The 21,931-nt window shown below is 38.7% G+C and overlaps 1 protein-coding gene across 1 annotated transcript in view; it reads left to right on the top strand.

Annotated features, from left to right (window-relative positions):
• Positions 1-21,931, top strand: part of LOC126191096 (uncharacterized) — a 150,437-nt gene that overhangs the window by 99,833 nt on the left and 28,673 nt on the right. Inside the window, exon 3 of the mRNA XM_049931826.1 lies at positions 11,565-11,732. Coding sequence (XP_049787783.1) covers positions 11,565-11,732 — 168 coding nt within the window. The remainder of the gene's footprint in view (positions 1-11,564; positions 11,733-21,931) is intronic.

Genomic DNA, 21,931 nt, shown 5'->3' with positions numbered 1-21,931 from the left:
TGTCGCTGCTGGTGTAACAAACCCATTTTTAACGTTGGTTTTCTGTAGAATATAACAGCGATAGGTGCCAGGTTGGAGTCCTGGGAATGAAAAAATTAATGTTTCGTCTCGTCATTTCAGTTAAAACATCTAGCTACTGCCGAGAAAATCCGATATGTCACAGTTGATTGTGCTTCGATGACAATCTAATTAGGTTCTGGGTTCGAATCCCTGTCCAACACAAAGCTTTACCTCACGGCATTTCAAGTAAGTTACTTGTGAAGAAGCAATATTTAACATCTCTCGTAGTTCGTTACTAAGGACAATAGACGCTGGGTAGGAATTCGCGTCCGTTAACAATGTTGACGTTATGTAATTTAAAGTTGATATTTGCTAACTGATACCGTCTAAAATCGAGGTATATCACTCTCTGTAGGCCTAGTCAGGAATGCCTGTTAGTTTCTGTCAGTCACGAAGTCTTCGCTTAGTCTGCATGACCTGGGTTTGAATCCATATGAAGACTGATACTGTTCGTCGTGTCATTTGAAGTTCATACATATTCTCAACTAGCTGCACGTGAATAACTTAAATTTATAATGTCATTTTTTGTTAAATAATAAGTACGGTATGTTATTTTGAAGAGGAAATCATGAATACGACGAACTTACTACGTGAATTACCTATCTGTCGTAATAATAAGAGTGGTAACATTACATGTATGTCATTTATTGTAATAAATGTGAACTTACAAGCCTGAAGAACCGTCTTATCTGTGATAAGATGTTCCCTGATATTTGTAGTACCTTGGTATTACTTTACATCTGGAGTTATTGCGATACAGAGCAGTGTTTTCTAGGGGTGACTTGTTGGAACCATTTTCAATAGTCAAACGACTGTACCGAGGGGCGATTAGAGGACCTGCTGGACGGCTGCGCTATGTGGGTTGCATTTGAATCAGGTGAAATGCAATTCAGGTCGTTAAGATACTTTTGAGCACGACTGTACATTCAGCATTACTTCTCCATCCCCAGTGAATGGTTTTTGCTAGACTTATGTGCTGAAACTCTATTTATTTAGTAGCTGCTGATAGAAATCCCAGTTTCAGCAGGAATATACTGACACATGTCAAGAAAGTCTCACTACTAGGTACTTTTTATTGGTAAATGTTTATCATATAAGATAGAAAAATTGATAAGTTAGACAGCAATAAATTTATTTTTCCCATATGTCTCACCATATTTCTAATACTTTGAGAAACCAACAATGGAATGATATTATGGGTTTTCCTTCTGCTTAGTGTAGCAGTGTTGTCAGTTGAAATTTACAGGCAGACATACACAGTTATTGGGAATGAGCCTCTAACGGACCTTTACATTTACTTCTTTTGATTAATCGTTTTTTTCACTCTTCTCATTACTACAACATCCAGTGTGTCACCCACAATGCCTTCACTTAGATCATATTGGTTCAAATGACTCTGAGCACTAAGGGACTCAACTGCTGTGGTCATAAGTCCCCTAGAACTTAGAACTACCTAAACCTAACTAACCTAAGGACATCGCACACATCCATGCCCGAGGCAGGATTCGAACCTGCAACTGTAGCGGTCGTGCGGTTCCAGACTGTAGCGCCTTTAACCGCTCGGCCACTCCGGCCGGCTAAATCATATTCAGTGTAACAATAGATACCACACTGTTACAACTTTAACATACTTTCAATAAAAATATTCTCCAGGTGAACGAACTTGTCCTTCTGCTTAGTGTAGCAGTGTTGTCAGTTGAAATTTACAGGCAGACATACACAGTTATTGGGAATGAGCCTCTAACGGACCTTTCGTTTAGTGCTAAGGGGGCTGAAACCCTCTTGTTCCACCTTGCAGACAACGAATCCGCTATTTCAGGCACTGTCAATGACTGGAATCCAATTGCGTGGGTGGTGTACATAAAAAGATTGTCCTCCATATAAGAGCAAAACACAAATCACATGGAAGGAAACTATGCCCTGTAACAAGGAATTTATAGTGTGCAGCAGGTGTCAACTTTCCAGGAATAAGGTCATTTCTCCTCAGTACGTAAGGGCGTCCACTGTACCACAGTGTATCATGTTTGCTGGCCTTTCACTGATAAATGTTAACTTTACATTTACTTCTTTTGATTAATCGTTTTTTTTCACTCTTCTCATTACTACAACATCCATTGTGTCACCCACAATGCCTTCACTTAGATCATATTGGTTCAAATGACTCTGAGCACTAAGGGACTCAACTGCTGTGGTCATAAGTCCCCTAGAACTTAGAACTACCTAAACCTAACTAACCTAAGGACATCACACACATCCATGCCCGAGGCAGGATTCGAACCTGCAACCGTAGCGGTCGTGCGGTTCCAGACTGTAGCGCCTTTAACCGCTCAGCCACTCCGGCCGGCTAAATCATATTCAGTGTAACAATAGATACCACACTGTTACAACTTTAACATACTTTCAATAAAAATATTCTCCAGGTGAACGAACTTGTCCACAATACTCGTTTAAATGAATATTCTCCTGATTTAGCTCTGGATTTAAAATCATTCAACTGAATCGTTATTGTTTCTACACTGGACTGTAAGAAATTTCTCCCAATTGTTATTTAACTGTCAAATTTTTTTAATTTGATAAATCCCTTTATGTGACGGTGATTTCCTTAAGGAGGTATCTTGCAGTCCTAATTTTTGTCTGGCCCATTACTATGTTAAATTACAATATTATTTTAAAAATGAATTTTAGATTCGCGCTGCACTACTTTCTATCCATAAAATGTAGCCTTTGAGGCCACCAACGCTTCTAAGTAATTTTAAACCTGAATATGTCTCCATTAGCACTGGAAATACCAAGTGGGGGGGGGGGGGCAAGGGTACTTCATGCCCATCATTTGGAAATATCTTAATCTAGTCTGGTAGTTTTATATTTTAAAATAAAAAAATATTGTTTTAACGATGTCTTAGATCACATATGGTGATTGTTTTAAAATTTTCATCGACACTTGACAAAAAATGTAAGTGTTGGTAAGTGAATGTGACTTTTTGTGCCAAATGCCAAGGTTAGGTCCCTTCTTACACATCTACACAATTTTAAAAGGATTACTGTGAATGAAAATTAATGGCAATTCACGAAATTTATATTTAAAAAAAGATTTGTGGTCGAAAAGTACTCTCCATTTGGTGTAAACATTATGGAAGTACATTGATGTTTCTAGGATTGTACTAAAAGATATTTTTAGGTTTTGTACATACACATCACTCCCTATTTAAAAAGTATTTCGTTAATAAAAATTAAACCCACTGAAGGCAATTTGTTTTCTTACGGAATTTATGTTGGCTGTCACAATTTACTCCCCATGGTATCATGCATTATGGAAAATGTGCTGGTATTGCTATGGCTAATAATGTATCGTATTTTAATTATTCTTCATTTTGTCACTATATAACTATTTTTCTCAAAGAATAATTAACTAATATACATAAATAAGTATTTATTTTACAATCCCCTGATTTATCCACTTGGACACCAGATGTCACACCATAGCTTATGTCTTTTTTTATATCATATCGGTTGGAGATGAATAAATGTGAGATTGGTATTAATTTTTAATTATACAGTACGCAATCCCGATTCTATTTAGAAATTGCAAACAATTATTTACAATTACAAAGTGTAGAATCTTTGTTGTAACATTTATTCTAGTGAATGAATGCTGTGATTATAGATATTATTCCATTAACTTTTCCTGGAAGATCTTAATTTCTGAAGTATGAGGTAATTCATTAGGCATTTACTAGCAATAATGAATTAATTGCCATTGAAGAGGCTTTTGAAGATAATTGACTGTAGCTTGAGCTGTGAGTTTCTTTTGATGCACAAAATGTGGTAAACCTGTTTTTTTATATATGTTAAAAACTATTTATTTTGTAAGCACAGTATGAAACATTATGCTAGAATATATATATTTAATGCATAGACGACATTACATAGTGTAAAAACAGACTGCAGAGGTACTTTATGTAGCTTGACAGTCTGCTCTTTAGTGTGCCCTTTTCATGGATTACTGTATTTTATAGACTTTCCTATTATTTATTTACAATGGATTCAGAAGCTAAGAAAAAGAGAAAAAATTGAATTCCATATTATTTTAAATTGTGAAATTTATTTAATATGAAAGGTTATCCAAAAGCTGATTTATGGAGTTACACCAACCAAATGTTATTAATGTTAAGCAGTTATATTCCATAAGGCCTGCAGTGTCATGTGAGTCATCAGTAACATATTTGTAAAGAGCATCAAGACTTCTAGCTGTGTTATATTACTTTTTATTTCCTCCATTTGACTACAGATCTGTTTTGGCTAGTTGTTGTTATCAAGCTTATTGCTATTGTCAAGGCATCATATATTGTAAGATAATATATTTGTAATATATTGTAAGAGCAGGAGAACGGGCTGGCCAATTTATGCATCTTCCACGTCCTATGAAACGCCCGTCGAACATCCTGTCAAGGGTCAGCCTAGTGTTAATTGTGGAATGCGCAGGTGCACCATCATGCTGATACCACATACGTCGACGCGTTTCCAGTGGGACATTTTCGAGCAACGTTGGCAGATCATTCTGTAGAAACGCGATGTATGTTGCAGCTGTTTGGGTCCTGCAATGAAGTGAGGACAATGTTTCAAGCGTCAACTTTAGGTTACAATACCTCCGGATGTAATTAACATTTTACAATGCAACAATCGGCACTGATTACGTATTTGTTTATATGTTCGGATGTGCTAACAAAACTAACGGGGTTCCATTTAAAAAAACGTAGGTTTATGTTAAAAAACATACTTCTGTGCATTTTTTTATGGTTTGTATTAACCAATTACACTAGCCCCCCTCCTCACGTTCAGTCTGTGGAATCAATTCGTCAGTATTTGATGTGGTTTACGAAATATATCCAGCGGTAATGTTAGGTTGGTTGGTTGGTTGGTTTGGGGAAGGAGACCAGACAGCGTGGTCATCGGTCTCATCGGATTAGGGAAGGATTGGGAAGGAAGTCGGCCGTGCCCTTTCAGAGGAACCATCCCGGCATTTACCTGAAGTGATTTAGGGAAATCACGGAAAACCTAAATCAGAATGGCCGGACGCGTGATTGAACCATCGTCCTCCCAAATGCGAGTCCAGTGTCTAACCACTGCGCCACCCCGCTCGGTGGTAATGTTAGGTGACTCACCCTGTATATATATATATATATATATATATATATATATATATATATATATATATTAACACCATTGGCAAATGTATTATGACTGTCATTCTATATTTTCTGAGTTAAGGTGTTAATTTGTTATGACAGTAATTTGACAGTTTTGGAGCTACAGTATCATTTGTTTACAAAATATAAGCATGTTATACAGATGATATATACATTATTTGTTTGTACATAAATCAATCGCGGCTTTATATTAGTAGAAGTCTATGTTTCTAGCGATCATAGGTGCTATTAATTTATAGGTGTGTGCTGGGTAGGCGTTTCCGTATTTTATGTGAATATTTTTGTTAAGTCCTATTTTCGATAATTTTATGTAAATTATGACGTTATCATATGTTTTATATTGACTCTCTGACATATGTTTCCAGATTATGTACATGAGCAATGGTGTTAATGTTTTATAAACACATAAAAAAAGGTTTTGCATCGCCCCTGTTCCCAGAACTCCTGAAGATAGACGTTCACTGAGGATATTGTATCACAGAAACAGTCCCTTTGACTGTTCAGAGATGTCACTAAACCTGCGCAAAAATTTAAACAACAATGCATGAGCAGCGCCTATTAGACGGAGAGGGTTGGACAGCCCATCAGTTCGTCATTGCACCAGGAAGAAAGTGCATGGGCCATGGTGTCTGTAGACACAATACCGCGGTTCGATCGCGTTCGCATTGTTAATTTGTGCCAGGAAGTGCTCTTAACAAGGGAAGTGTCCAGGCATCTCGGAGTGAACCAAAGTGGTGATGTTCAAACAGGGAGGAGATACCGAGAGACAGGAAATGTCGATGAAATGCCTCGCTCAGGCCGCCCAAGAGATACTACTGCAGTAGGTGACCGCTACCTACAGATTATGGGTCGGAGGAACCCTGAAAGCAACGCCAACGTGTTGAATAACGCTTTTCGTGCAGCCACAGGACGTCGTGTTACGACTCAAATTGTGCGCAATAGGCTGTCTGATGTGCACCTTCACTCCCGACGTCCATGGAGAGGTCCATCTTTGCAACCATCACACCATGTAGCGCAGTACAGATGGGCCCAGCAACATGCCGAATGGAGAGCTCAGGATTGGCATCATGTTCTCTTCACTGATGAGTGTCGCATATGCCTTCAACCAGACAATCGTCGGAGACGCGTTCGTAGGAAACCCGGTCAGCCTGAACACTTTTGACACACTGTCCAGCGAGTGCAGCAAGGTGGAGGTTCCCTACTGTTTTGGGGTGGCTTCTTGTGGGGCCGACGTATGCCGCTGGTGGTCATGGAAGGTGCTGTAAAGGCTGTATGATACATGAATGCCATCCTCCAACCGACAGTGCAACCATATCGGCAGCATATTGGCGAGGCATTTGTCTTTGTGGATGACAATTCGCGCCCTCATGGTGCACATATTGTGAACGAACATGCCTGGGATAGATTGAAAAGGGCTGTTTATGGATGATGTGACCCACCAAGCACTCTTAGGGATCTACGTCGAATCGCCGTTGAGGAGTGGTTCATTCTGGAGCAACAGTGCCTTGATGACCTTGTGGATAGTACGCCAAGACGAATACAGACATGCATTAGTGAAAGAGGACGTGCTACTTGGTATTAGAGGTACTGGTGTGTACTGCAATCTGGTCCACCACTTCTGAGGGTCTCGCTGTTTGGTGCTACAACATGAAATGTGTGGTTTCCAGGTCAATAAAAAGGGTGGAAATGGTGTTTATGTTGATCTCTATTCCAATTTTCTGTACAGGTCCCAGAACTCTGGGACAGAGGTGATGCAAGATTTTTTTTGATGTGTGTATTTGCGAAACTGCCAGTTTACTGTCATAGCAAATTAATGACCATCTTAATTCAGTGAATATAGTCTATCACCTAGACAAAATATACATAACTTGATAATGACAATTTAGCAGGAACAGGTCTGTAGTGAGTGGGGAAAAAATTAAAAACATAAGAAAATGAAAATTAATATCACAGTGCATCAAGTCTGGACACCCCTTATAAAGAGTTAAACAATTAATTCGGTTTGATGGTACTGTAAATGCTTAAGTTATGGTGTGGAACTAGGTTGGAAAATCTGTGACCATTTCTGGCTAAATGTGTTAAAGGAGTTGCAGAGACTTATTCCTAAAGAAGTAGGGGAAGCTAACGACTTTCCAGCAATGAATATGGATAATAGTACATTTATAATGATAATACATCAGCTATACATTTAGATAAGTCAACGAACTTAATGGTGAGTCATCTATATAAAAAAGAGACTTCATAAACAACCATAGCCAAAAGCATTATTAGAAGAAAAAAGTGTAGAAGTCTGAAAACGATGCTAATAATTGATTTCCATTCAAGAGAGCAAACATTAAAGTCTACAGATGAGGCAGAGAGAGTTTAAAATGTTACATAAACCAAGGGAAGATTTTTAGATTTGAAAATGTTCTTTACCCTAATTTTTTATCCAATATTAACCTTATAGTCTTAAGTATTCTTAGATTCTACTTATCCATTACGGTTATTTTAGAACCGTGACTGTATATTAATGTAAATAAATTATACACAACTGCAACCAGTCACTTTTTCATTAATAATGCTTTATTGCATTAACCGGTTTTCGAACCCTTTCAGGTTCATCTTCAGATGATTTCGGCAGAATCCGGGAAGTTACATCATTACTGGTAGTAGCATAATGCTGGGTGCTGGTTCTATGGCAGAAAGATGGGTCACACTTCAATGTATCGCCATGACTATACCTTATCTTTCGATATCGATGTAAATTTAGTTTTTACTTAGTGCGACAGTATAGGCGGCTTTTTTCGTATCTGTCTGCCTCCATTTTGATGTCCAGAACACTTTCACACGAACTATATTAGTTCACACTTTAACAGTGACACTTTACCAGCATCCAGCATGCGCTTTACAACTGTTGCTTATAACAAAGATCTTGACAGAGAGATATGGCATAAGCCTACTTTGTACAGAGATGTAATTTGTTGTTCTTTACATGTGTTAAAGTCGATATAAGGGCAAGTTTTTTCATTAGAATGTTGATAACATGAGAGCACTAGAGAAAATAATAATAAACTACTACAAGAATAAATTTCAGGTGATCTGTTATGTTATTTCTATTTGTATGTTACAGGCAGTTTTTTTTTTTTACATGATTCCCTAGGAAACAATAATACAGAGTTATTGGTTCTGCAGTGAGGTGCAGTTGTCTGTATGACCATCTAGTCATACAGACAACTGCACCTCACTGCAGAACAAATAACTCTGTGTTATTGTTTCCTAGGGAATCATGTAAAAAAAACTGCCTGTAACATACAAATAGAAATAACATAACAGATCACCTGAAATTTATTCTTGTAGTAGTTTATTATTATTTTCTCTAGTGCTCTCATGTTATCAACATTCTAATGAAAAAACTTGCCCTGATATCGACTTTAACACATGTAAAGAACAACAAATTACATCTCTGTACAAAGTAGGCTTATGCCATATCTCTCTGTCAAGATCTTTGTTATAAGCAACAGTTGTAAAGCGCATGCTGGATGCTGGTAAAGTGTCACTGTTAAAGTGTGAACTAATATAGTTCGTGTGAAAGTGTTCTGGACATCAAAATGGAGGCAGACAGATACGAAAAAAGCCGCCTATACTGTCGCACTAAGTAAAAACTAAATTTACATCGATATCGAAAGATAAGGTATAGTCATGGCGATACATTGAAGTGTGACCCATCTTTCTGCCATAGAACCAGCACCCAGCATTATGCTACTACCAGTAATAATGTAACTTCCCGGATTCTGCCGAAATCATCTGAAGATGAACCTGAAAGGGTTCGAAAACCGGTTAATGTAATAAAGCATTATTAATGAAAAAGTGACTGGTTGCAGTTGTGTATAATTTATTTACATTCTTAGATTCTCTGATCGTTTCCTGAGAAGACTGAGCCCATAACATATGACTGAATAAACTAGACTACTGGAAGAATTTTTAAACTGACCTTGGATGTGATGGCCTCATAGTCATCGTCATCATCACAATCATCATCATCATAATCATCATCATCACTTTAAATAAAATTTCAAATTGAAGTTGTCATATGAGTGAAATTTTAAGTAACATAATTAATATCACTGCTTGGTGCAGATTTTTTATTTTATTTTATTTTTATACTTCCAATCTCTGCTTAAAACTTTTTGAATAAAACTGCAGATAATATTCACTGAAAGCGTTTCTGTGGAGTTGTTTCTGTTTCAGCTAAATTTTGTCTTTCAAAATCTTATCACGTACAAGATATTGGATTCAATCCTTGTAGGCATAAGACCTTAGCTTCTTCTTGAAGGCATGTATTTATTTCAAACTTTGTTACTAATAGCATATTGTAGTATTCTTAATTTTATTTCTAAGAAACCATTCCTTCTGTGTCTTAAAATTTGAACTACTGCTTGTAAATGTCATATAAAATAAACATACTGTTGGGAAAAAACCAAGATGATTTTTTATTGCAAGTTAATTATAACAATAAACATAAATCGGTAACCAGACACCATTAACAATGACATTTATTAGGTACACATAGCACTGTTACCAGTTTCGAAGTGACAGGTTCATCCTCAGATGGTTGCTCACACCTAAAGTTACAAAATGGTGTACAAAGAATGGTTCCTGATTTGAGCAAAGTTCCTTGAGTTTGTGGTTCCTTACAGCAGAAAAAGGAGTTTTATTGTAAAACTACCAAAAGTTGAATTATAATAATGTAAACAAATTTTAAACAAAAGATATGTATAGTTTTGTTTTACTTACATTGAAAACCAGTAGCCATTAATGCAATATACAGACACAGGATTTTCGATGGAAGTAACACAAAACCAAAAAACGTATTTACATTGTTATAAGTCATTGTTAGGTCCTTTTGCAACAAAATATTCTTTCTTCCTTACATTCTTAATTTTTGCTGTAGGGCACCAAAATCCCAAGGAACTTCTGCCAAAATATGTGAACACCACAGTTACAGAATAACTTCATTTCAAATTTAAACAGCCATCTGAGCATGAACCTATTCATATGACTTGACAGTTCTCTATTTGTTCCTAATGAATAGCATTATTATGGTTACTGTTTTTATTTTAATGTAACAATTAAGCCATAATTCAACACAGTCACGATCTCACATTTATTTTTGGATTTTAGTAATTTCAAACAAAAATATCAACGTTATTCTGTTATATGTTAATTTAAGGTTAAACCAGGACGGTTGCAATGGTATCAGTTTCAGTGTCCTATCATCAAATAGTTTTGTTTCACTATGTTTCACAGAACAATGAATAATTGTCATTTGTTGAAATTTGGGGAACATATGATCTAAGCATGTAAAAGTATCAAACATTGTATTATTTTATTTATTCCATGAGTACATACAAAAAACAAAGGAATATAAATATTTGATTCGGTAAGGTATAAACTTATAATTTATTTCGTATAGTATGTTATTGTTCAGCTTTTGGAGGCTCTAACAGTTTCATTGCTACTCTTGACATGCCTTGAGCTTCCCTTGTATCTGATCTTACATCCAATAACACTGAGCTCAAATGGACAGATGAAATTGTACAGTTTAATAAATTGATTTTGTGTTTGCAATTGCATTAGATTTGCAATTATATATACCAAAGCTTTTTGTGCTTTCTTTAAGTAAGTAAGTCCAAATTACCAGTACTATATTCAATAATTAAATGTAACTGAACTTATTACTTCAGTGCTTGTTTCTTTCCCTCTACATCAAATTTTATGGTTCCTGGCTTTTTTTATAGTACCTCACATTAGTGTTAATGTGTGAATATTGGTCTCAAAATTACATAAAGCTGTTGCATCGCTGCTTCAACGATGCATTAATAAATGGGACCATTGGCCCATTTGAAAGGAGTCACTGAATATCTTGTAATTTCGTAGCAGTAATTTCTGTATAAAATTTAAAATGTAGAACATTTTATCCCAGCAACCAACAAAGTAAGTGATGACGGTGATAGTAAGAAGAAGTAGTCCTAATTGTCTTCTTTATTGTACTATTTTATTTTGGTCTAGGCTATTCACCTCTTCAGAAAAGGTACACCGTCTGTTTTACATTTCTGAAACATTTGTTTATTTAATTATACAGAAAATACGCTTAGATGTAACAGTAATGTTAGACCTGGTATAACTTCTTTCTATCTCAAAAGCAAATGGAAACATTTTTCTATACAACAGAAGAGACTGTAAATGAATAAAAATATCATGATTTGTAGTGAATAAAGATATCTAAATAATTTATTCTCTTGTATTATGCTGTAGGTTGTAGTGGATTTAAAGCGGTGCGAGAGTAAATATGAGACTCACAGTTGTAAACAATTCATGACAAAGGTAAAAGAAGATTTATGTGAGCATATTCATGATTCTGGTGAAGTGTGGTCAGATTTTGTTGAGAAGACTGAACCTGCAATTAACTGTCCAATTAAGAAGGTAAGAGTCTGCGATAGAATTTTGATTCTTATTCATATATTGACTACATAATTTTATATTAATCATTATTGCTCTAACACAATGTCACAACAATGTTGACTGGTGAGTGTACCATGTTCAAAGCTCTGGAGGGTAGTATGCCCATGCTACATTATTCTCCCCCCCCCCCCACCAAAACACATGGACCACCAAAACGATTATGGTCAGCAGAGTTCTTTGGAGCATTACGTGTTGCTTCCTCTCGCCATATTAGGATACATCCAACTATTTTGAACATGATCGGTTTTGTGGTCCATGTGTTATGGTGTGGACAGGCATAATGTTGCCTGGGTGTGCTGACCTGCAATTATCTGAACACAGTACATTCACGAGTCACCATTATTGGGACGCTGTAGTCCTTCTCCATGTGTATCTTTTCACTGGGTATATTCGGCCCTTCATGAATGATCATGCATGCATGACGATATCGAAAAGCACAGGCGAAGGAACTGTTGCAACGACAGTACGTTCAGTAAAATGACTGGGCTGCCAGTCTCCTCGACTTAAATCCAAAAACCTACAACAAGGACTCCTTACTATCCACATAGCCAGCTTGGGACCATGTTGCAAGCTCGGACTGCCGTCCTTATCATGCATCATAAAAAACCATGTCCCATCTTCAGTAATATCCAGTAGAGCATCACATATCACGGTGACTTCAGTGTAATTATTGTCTTTGAATAAAAGTATCATTTCTGTTGATCACTGCATATTTCTTCCACTTACCCTCTGTACTATACTGTAACAGTTCTTTCTATGTATCGTTCAAGTTCTATAGAGCTATCTTTCTTATAGTGACACATCTGAAAGTTATTTCCGACCTTAAATTTTGCACATCGGTGTATTTTCAAGTGTCTGCAGCTTCACGTTTTTGACCATCTCTGTGACGCTCTTCCGTGGGTCAAATAAACCTGTGACCATTCGTGCTGCCCTTCCTTGTATGTGATCAGTATCTGCTGATATTGCTGTTTGGTATGGATCCCACACACTTGAACAAGACTCTATAACGGGACACATGAGTATTTTCTAAGAAATGTGCTTTAGAGACTTACTGAACTTTTGAGGTACTCAATCAATGAAACCACCACATTTGTTCGTTATGAGCTTAGCAGATAATTTGAACAATGAGGAACTACAGCGACTATTTTAAATAGGGTCTTATTACAGGCATTTTTGAAACAGAAGCAGTCTGGGATCAGACAGATCATAACAGTCGCTTAATAATGGAGAGCATTAGATGTAATATTTTGTGAAACTTGTTTCATCTGTAGCAACATTTTTAGTGTCAAGATAAAAATCTAACAGATGTTCACACAGTAGATGTAGATAAAAACGGACGACCTGCTATCTCGGAGGGAGTAACAGCTGCTCTTCCACAGGAATTGCATTAAAAATGCTGCTTTGAATCCTTATCCGTTTAATTATTTCTTGTTCAATAAAAAATTATACTGGACTGTTTGTAGGACATTCGGGAGCAGTTGATAGAACTGGTGAAAGTATCCATGGTGTGAACGTTACATGTAATGGGCTTCACTTCTGAGATTACAGCTGAGCGTTCGATATGCCCCTGTGGATGTGAGAACGATCCGCACTGGTTAGACTGATCAATAGTTGGGGCGCTCTCCATAGAGTAGTGTGGAATTTATGAAAAAGCTGTCACACAAAAAGTAACTTACTGGGCAGGGGTGGCCCTAGAAAACACGAGACATGGGTGCTATACCTCAAACAAGATAACAAACAGGTTGTGCATCTAACTATGAAATCAAACACTGTTCCACACAAATCCCTGTTTATTACAAAGATTCCCTGCTGATATAAATGAATAACAAATTGTAACACGATCAGTTCGATTACAAGCAATGCAGAAAATAAGGAAACTATTCCTTGTTAACTTGGGTCAATACATATGAAAGGTATAGTGGAAATCAATCAAATTCCACATTTGGTGAAATCTGAGATTCTGGTATCTTTTGATACTATGTATGTAGTACTCCATTTCAACAGCTTCATTAATTTAAAAAAAAAACTACTCATAATCCCTAAGAAATCGGCACAGAAAAAAGTGTCTAGGGAAAAAAGCAAGCAAAACTCTCTATGAAATGAAAAAATAACCCAAGTCCTTAAGCATTTTGTCTGAATATGCGTCTGTGGGCATACATATTTCGAGTTCTTCCAGGTTATTCATTGTTGCATTTTCTATTTTTTCTGCTTTTTGTTTATGGTAAAATGTGGATTGGTAAATTTCGCAATTTCAGGTGTGTACTTTAGATCTAATTGAGATGTTCCTATCTGTTTGTTCAATATAAAATGGGTTACAATCAATGCATAAGATTTTAAATATTCCTGTGTTCGAGAACATTGATATTTTTGTTTTTCCCGATTCCATTTTCGTTTCTAATGTGTTGCTGGTACGGAACATCATTCTCACCTTCTTCTTTTTAGATATTTTATTGAGTTCTCCTGAAATTTGGCCAATGCATGCTGTTGTCACATAAGTAGGTTTTTGTAATTTTTTCTTCTTTTATCAGCGTTATTAATATGCTTACCTCTTGTGTTTTTCGTTGTGTGAGTTGATCGTATTGTCCGAGTACTACTGCATAGTTAAAACCATTCTGTTGTGCTACATATCGTAATTTCTTTCTGTGTTGCATCAGTGCCAAGTGGTAAGTTCATGGTACGGTTGAGTATTGAGTTACAGAATGCAAGTTTATGTGAATATAGGTGACAGGAGTGATTGTTAATAATAATATATGTTGTGGTAGTTTTCCTATACATGTCAGGTCTATAGTGGTGGGTGCTATTACTTATTGTTAGTTCTCGAAAGTTTATTGATTCGTTCTGTTCAACTTCTATTGTGAATTTTATTTTAAGGAGTAAGCTAATTAAATTTTGGTGAACCATTTGTATGTCATTTTAGTTACCATTTACAGGTAACAGGGTGTCATCTACATATTTGTGGTAGTAGACAATTTTATGTAAAGTGGGCCAATTTGAGCAGGAAAAAATTCTTCTGATATATATATATATATATATATATATATATATATATATATATATATATATATATATATATACTCCTGGAAATTGAAATAAGAACACCGTGAATTCATTGTCCCAGGAAGGGGAAACTTTATTGACACATTCCTGGGGTCAGATACATCACATGATCACACTGACAGAACCACAGGCACATAGACACAGGCAACAGAGCATGCACAATGTCGGCACTAGTACAGTGTATATCCACCTTTCGCAGCAATGCAGGCTGCTATTCTCCCATGGATACGATCGTAGAGATGCTGGATGTAGTCCTGTGGAACGGCTCCAATCGTCCCTCCATTCACGCCTGTCGCGACACCACTGGAGGCGGGCTGCACGATGTTGGGGCGTGAGCGGAAGACGGCCTAACGGTGTGCGGGACCGTAGCCCAGCTTCATGGAGACGGTTGCGAATGGTCCTCGCCGATACCCCAGGAGCAACAGTGTCCCTAATTTGCTGGGAAGTGGCGGTGCGGTCCCCTACGGCACTGCGTAGGATCCTACGGTCTTGGCGTGCATCCGTGCGTCGCTGCGGTCCGGTCCCAGGTCGACGGGCACGTGCACCTTCCGCCGACCACTGGCGACAACATCGATGTACTGTGGAGACCTCACGCCCCACGTGTTGAGCAATTCGGCGGTACGTCCACCCGGCCTCCCGCATGCCCACTATACGCCCTCGCTCAAAGTCCGCCAACTGCACATACGGTTCACGTCCACGCTGTCGCGGCATGCTACCAGTGTTAAAGACTGCGATGGAGCTCCGTATGCCACGGCAAACTGGCTGACACTGACGGCGGCGGTGCACAAATGCTGCGCAGCTAGCGCCATTCGACGGCCAACACCGCGGTTCCTGGTGTGTCCGCTGTGCCGTGCGTGTGATCATTGCTTGTACAGCCCTCTCGCAGTGTCCGGAGCAAGTATGGTGGGTCTGACACACTGGTGTCAATGTGTTCTTTTTTCCATTTCCAGGAGTATATATATATATATATATATATATATATATATATATATATATCAGCAATTGTGCCTACAGTAAATCAAATTATGATTGGTAAATGAGATGCACCATTAGGGCAATAGACTGCTGGGAATCGCACTCCGTACCTCCTTGTCTTTCTCATTATAATACCACTTTTTTAAGGCGAACGAATCACTGTCACTATTGCCAACGGATGCAAAGAACGTCGTTTTCGCTTCTCGTAGGTGCAACTAATCCACTGTGTTGCGAAAATTTACAGAGTGAAGGCCCCTGTAGAGAAGCCACGTGCGAGCAGTGAGGAGCATTTGCCAGCATAAATGTAACCTTAGTTGTAAGACAAAGACAATACTGGGTATCCCTCCCCAAATATGCGCAACTAGAAACTCACTTGTCTATGCTTATCTCGCCTCCATATCGCTGGAAAGAACAGAGAGCAGCAACAGCCAGCTCTGCGGCATACAATCACAAACTAAACAGTAGTGCAATACATGGTGGAGGGTTACCAATATCATTGTTAATCATTCACTTTCTGTTCCAGGTGTGAATGAAACAGAGTAAAACGCATCATTTTGATTTCTATTAACCTGAACATATGAGAGGTAGTCATAAGGTTTTAGTTACGAAGACGAAAAAATCAGGCTGTGGCTATGAAACGTTGTGACAGTGTTACATATTTTCCACTTATTTACTGTTTAACACCTCTCATTTTCTCCAACAATGGATCTTGGTTATAGAGGTCTGAACTTTAGCTGTTCACTGCTCCACCTCAAAGAAAACCTCGGCGTCGTTCTGGAAATAACTGCAAAGAATGGTTTGTTCACAGAAGGCCATAGGAAGGTGGCACAGGTTTTATGTCAGCAGAATACTGATTAGGTGGTTGGGGGGGGGCATATGGGAAGGAGGCAGTAGGTTCCTTGTTAGCAGAATACTGATTATCAGGGGAATGTGTGTGGTTGGTGAGTGGGTGGGGGGAATGGAAAGGAGACATTGAAGTCCATATCAGCAGAACACTGATTAGGAGGGAAGGGGTTGGATTGTGGCTGGGGGAGGGAATGGGAAAGAGGCAGTGGGTTCAATGTCAGCAGAATACTGATTAGCGAGAGAAGGTGTGTGGATGGCTAATGGGGGGAGGGGATTCTTATGGGGAAAGTGGTGAGATAGTGGGTGGATGGGAATGGAAAGGGGCACTGGGTTCCATGTCAGCAGAATACTGGTTGGGGGGAAGAGGTGTGATTAGTGGATAGGGGTGGGGGGGGGGGGGGAGGGAAAGGCAAGGTGGAACTGGGTTCCATGTCAGGAGAACACTAATGAGGAGGGAAGGGATGTGGATGGCAGGTATCATAAATGAGTGAGAAGAGTGTTTTAATGGAATAAATTTTTATCCAATGTTAAGTAACATTGGTTAAGAATAAATTTTCAATGTGTGTACCACATATAATCGTAGTAGAGTTGCATTAAGGGATAATTTATCCTCTCAGGTTGGTTGGGGGTGTGTCGGCAGGGAGGGTTGCAGGATAGAAATGTAAAGGAAGACACGTTACAGCAATGTGGCCATGCACATCCCTCTATAGTGTGTCTTCAAACCAAAGAGCAACCAGGCGAGTCTCCAATCACTCTACTCCGCTACATTACACCAGGAAACTGAAGGGTGCTTCAGAATGTTATAGCAACATTTCTGCAGCATTCATTGGTTACATGCCGCATCTACCTAATCTTCAACATTCTTTCGTAGCGCCACATTTCGAAAGCTTCTGTTCTCTTCTTATCTGAACTTTTATCGTCCATGTTTTAATTCCGATCTTTGATGATAACAAATTTCCCTTCTTCAGAAACGTTTTTCTTGCCATTGCTAGTCTACATTGATGCCCAGATAGCAAAACTCATTTATTACTTTTAATGTCTCTTTTCCACTCTAATTTTATCACTGTCACCTGATTTAATTCAACTAAATTCCATTACACTTTTTTGTTTTTGCTCATTTTTCTCTTATATGCTCCTTTTAAGACACTGTCCATTCCATTCAACTGCATTTCCAAGTCGTTTGCTGTCTCTGACAGAATTACAATGTCATCAGCAAACTGTAAGTTTTTTTTTTTTCCTTCACCTTGAAATTTAATTCCTACTCCCAATTTCACCTTGCTTTGCTTTACAGCTTAATCAGTTACAGACTGAATAGTAATAGGGATAGGCCACAACTCTGTCTCACTGCCTCTCAATCACTGGTTCCCTTTGACTCTTATGATTGCCGTCTAGTTTGTGTACAAGTTGTAAAAAATGTTTCTCTCCCTGTATTTTAACGCTGCTACTACCACACTTACGTGATTTGCATGAAATAGTTTTGTTTAATTTTGACTCCATCTAAAAACCCAAATATCAAATACAGATTTCCAACACCAACAATTTTCAAGGGACATTAAATCCTTACTTTTGCCTCCATCCATCATACCGAAGGACTTGGCGTGAAGTCCCTCCGAATATCAAGCGTTAGAATACGGTATAACTTACTTCTTAACATATGAAAAGCAACAAATTTCCCCAATTCAAAGTTACGCCAATGGCTTATTTCTAGAAATAATTTAATGATTTTAGGTCTATCTTTACTTCTCTTTGAATATATGTAGGTCATGAGCTCCGCTCTCGGTATTGTTAGCCAACGTTTAAGATGCCATTTTTTCATTCTCTTTTTTGTGCTCTCTTTCTTAGCTCCTACTAAGTTATAATTGTTCCACAAATACTTAATAATGATAATGTTGCAGTGAGTGAAAAAATTACATTCTCTCATGCAACAGCTAAAATGTTCGTTTAATATGTGCATACTACCAAAGAATCACAATGTCATCAATACAAAGATGTAGGACAACTGATCCATATGCCATTCCACAAAGTCTGTGATGGGTTTTTCACCTGTGTAATCCAGTCTTGACGGCGAGAAAAGTGCCGAAGGAGACATAACAGTAGGAGGCGTAAAGACGCAGGCCGTTAAGTGTGCAAATGATCAAGCAGTGCTCGCTGATTAATGGGGCCGATGGACTAGGAAGATACGTGTGTAGTTCTGAAGTGTAATTGTGAGAAAAACTTCTGAAACTGAAGTGCTCTGACAGACACGAATGAAGAAGTATTGCTGAGAAGAAAACTGGTGAAAATGATGAAATGAGGAAAGTTTCTTAGCTGGGACGTACATTGCACAGAAATAGAGTATCACAATGACCGATCAAGGACGCAGGAAATGGAGGTGAAGAAACAAGACTTGGAGTAGTGGTTGACATTAAAAATACACTGAGTTGGCAGCAAGTTAAGGAAGAGGCAAAGGAAAAAGCAAAATAAGGGAGTCTTGTCAGTACCTGTCGTACAACAGATGTACCAAAGAAAAAGACTCCACAAACTGTATGTTATCTGTTCTGATGCAAGAGAGAGCCAGAAGGCCTTAATAGCGCTAGGATAAATAAGACATTAAGTAAATAATAAAAACTATATGCAAGTAGATTTTTCGAAATTACGACAAACAAACCTTTCTATGTAGAGGAGATAGCTGGTTCGAATCGTGGTAGTGAAAAATTTTTACTGCCAGTATTCCCTGCAGACAAGTGGAGGGGAGGTAGTGGGCTAAAGTTTTTAATCACTAGTCTTTGCTTTAGAGTTCTGGATTAAGTGAGGCACGGTGCACCATTGGTTGTGATCCACCCACTGGATGGGGACATTTAGCTCGGCAGGCCTCTTGGTCCTATTTGAGAGCAATGGGCTATGTACCAGCACTGGCTTCCATCATTTCCCTCTCCTTTGTCCACAACGACATAAACCCAACGCTACACTGTAAAAGCACCCATCATAGTCGTCCATACTCGGCACTTGATAATAGATCAGACGAAGGAAGGCAGACCACGTTGACTAGGGCCTTGTCTGGAATGGGGATTTAGGATTCCCCCCCACGCTCATTCCAGAATATTGCACTACTTTGACTGGACTACAAACAAATACTACAACGCAGAATGAATTTTTTCTCCTTAGCGGAGTGTGTATGGTTTGAATCTACTTGGCAGATTATAGCTCTGTGCCAGATTGGAACTCGAAAATGGGATATTTGCCTTCTAGAGGCAAGTCCTTCATCGACTGGGCTGTGCAGGTGTGACTCAGAACGTGCCCTCACAACTTTACTTCTGCTTGTGCCCCTTTCCCCACCTTCTAAACTTCACCGAAGTCCTACGTAGATAGTAAGACTAGTGCATCTGGGAGAAATGACAGCCACAGCCTAGAGGATTGTTTCCGGAAAGAATCCTCTGCGCTGGAGTGTACGCTGATTTGATACTTCGTGATGTTTCGTAGGTAAGAGAAGAGGTACTACCAGAGGAGAGGCTGTGAGGGTTAGTCGTCAGTTGTGCTCGGATAGCTCACTCGGCAGATCACTTGCCTGTGGAAGGCCAAGGCGTTAGGGTTGAGTTCTGTTCGATACACAGTTTCAGTCTGTCAGAAGGCTTCAAATATTATGATTTCAGGGTGGGCCACTCGAGCGATTCAACGTCTGAGACATCTCGATCTATCTCATGTTATTTGTAAAAACTGGATAATGAATGCTTGAATACCACAATGCCCCTGACACAGAGTATTCATACAGAGGCGTTGTTACACGTTACTGTGTGATTTGTGGTAATTTGTCTGTTGAGCTGATGTGGATTAATCGCAAGACATTACGCGATACAGAGATTAAATGCACTCTTCAAGACTAAAATCTGCCCTATATATTTATACAGGGTGTCCCATTTATTTTGACTACCCTAAATAACTGTTTGCCCAGATGCAAACTACAAAATATTTCCAGCAAATGTTCTTTAGCCGTCAGGGAGACATTAATCAGCATGATTGCCTTCGTTGAAGCTTTGTTTTTTACAAAGATATTAACAGCGGTTTTTAAATGGCATCCTGTCTTTTTATTCGGTAATGCATTTCATCTCCTAAAGAGCTATTCTAAAATGTATCACAGTGTACCATTCACTGAAACACACGTTATTAAGTACATAACACAACATTGAATTTGAGCCCGTGATCACAACTCGTCCACTTGCTGGAGTTGTCAGAAAACAAATGCAAACCAAGTAAAAACATAACACAAAATTGACTTTGACTGTCCTGTACCATTGCCCAGTTCAAGTGTTCAAGTTGGCGTGTGCTGACATTTAGATTCATAGCAACGGAAGCGAGAACATTAACTTCGGAAGCTTCGTCTGTACGGATGCTACGACGATTGCGTTGTCGTGGGTTGAAACTTGCCGTTTCCTGAAGCGTCGCCGGCCGCGGTGGTCTAGCGTTTCTAGGCGCTCAGTCCGGAACCGCGCGACTGCTACGGTCGCAGGTTCGAATCCTGCCTCGGGCATGGATGTGTGTGATGTCTTTAGGTTAGTTAGGTTTAAGTAGTTCTAAGTTCTAGGGGACTGATGACCACAGATGTTAAGTCCCATAGTGCTCAGAGCCATTTGAACCATTTGAACCTGAAGCGTCACAACAAGATGAGAAAACATACGTCGGGAAGGCGGGTTCTTGTCAGGATATCGCTCTCTGTACAGTTCCGTTGCCTGCGTAGCGTTTCGCCTACGACAACAACAATAACAACAACAACAACAATAAAAGAAACGTTACGTCGATGCAGTTTGTGGGAAGGACAGCCTTTACTGTATGCCTGCTCTACACAACAGTATTTAAAAGGTCTAAACTACTGTACTAAATCTACCCATACATATGAAAACAGTACTGCAATTACTGTTCTGCTAACTTACATCCCCAATAGATGAATAGAATTTCTACCTTCTCTTCGTTGGTGTACATTCTTCTCACACAACTCTTCGACTGACGATGGTTGATGGAATGATGGGTGTGCATTCTACTTATGTTTACATTTGTCCTCTGTCAACGTCAGCTAGTGGATGTGTTCCAATACCCCGAGTACCTGCGCTAAGCGCTGGGAGCGTCAACGTCAATGTTGTGTTATGTAATTAATAACGTTGTGTTTCAGTGAATGGTACACTGTGATAGATTTTTGAATAGGTCTTTAGGAGATGTAATGAATTACCGAATAAAAAATACAGGGCGTCATTTAAAAAAGTCATACCGATGTTCATGTCTTTGTAAAAAACAAAACAAAAAATGGTTCAAAT

The sequence above is a fragment of the Schistocerca cancellata genome, chromosome 6 (assembly GCF_023864275.1).
Source record: "Schistocerca cancellata isolate TAMUIC-IGC-003103 chromosome 6, iqSchCanc2.1, whole genome shotgun sequence".
Taxonomy (NCBI): Eukaryota; Metazoa; Arthropoda; class Insecta; order Orthoptera; family Acrididae; genus Schistocerca; species Schistocerca cancellata.
Note: the sequence above shows the minus strand (reverse complement) of the source record. Positions and strands in the feature narration are given on the sequence as shown.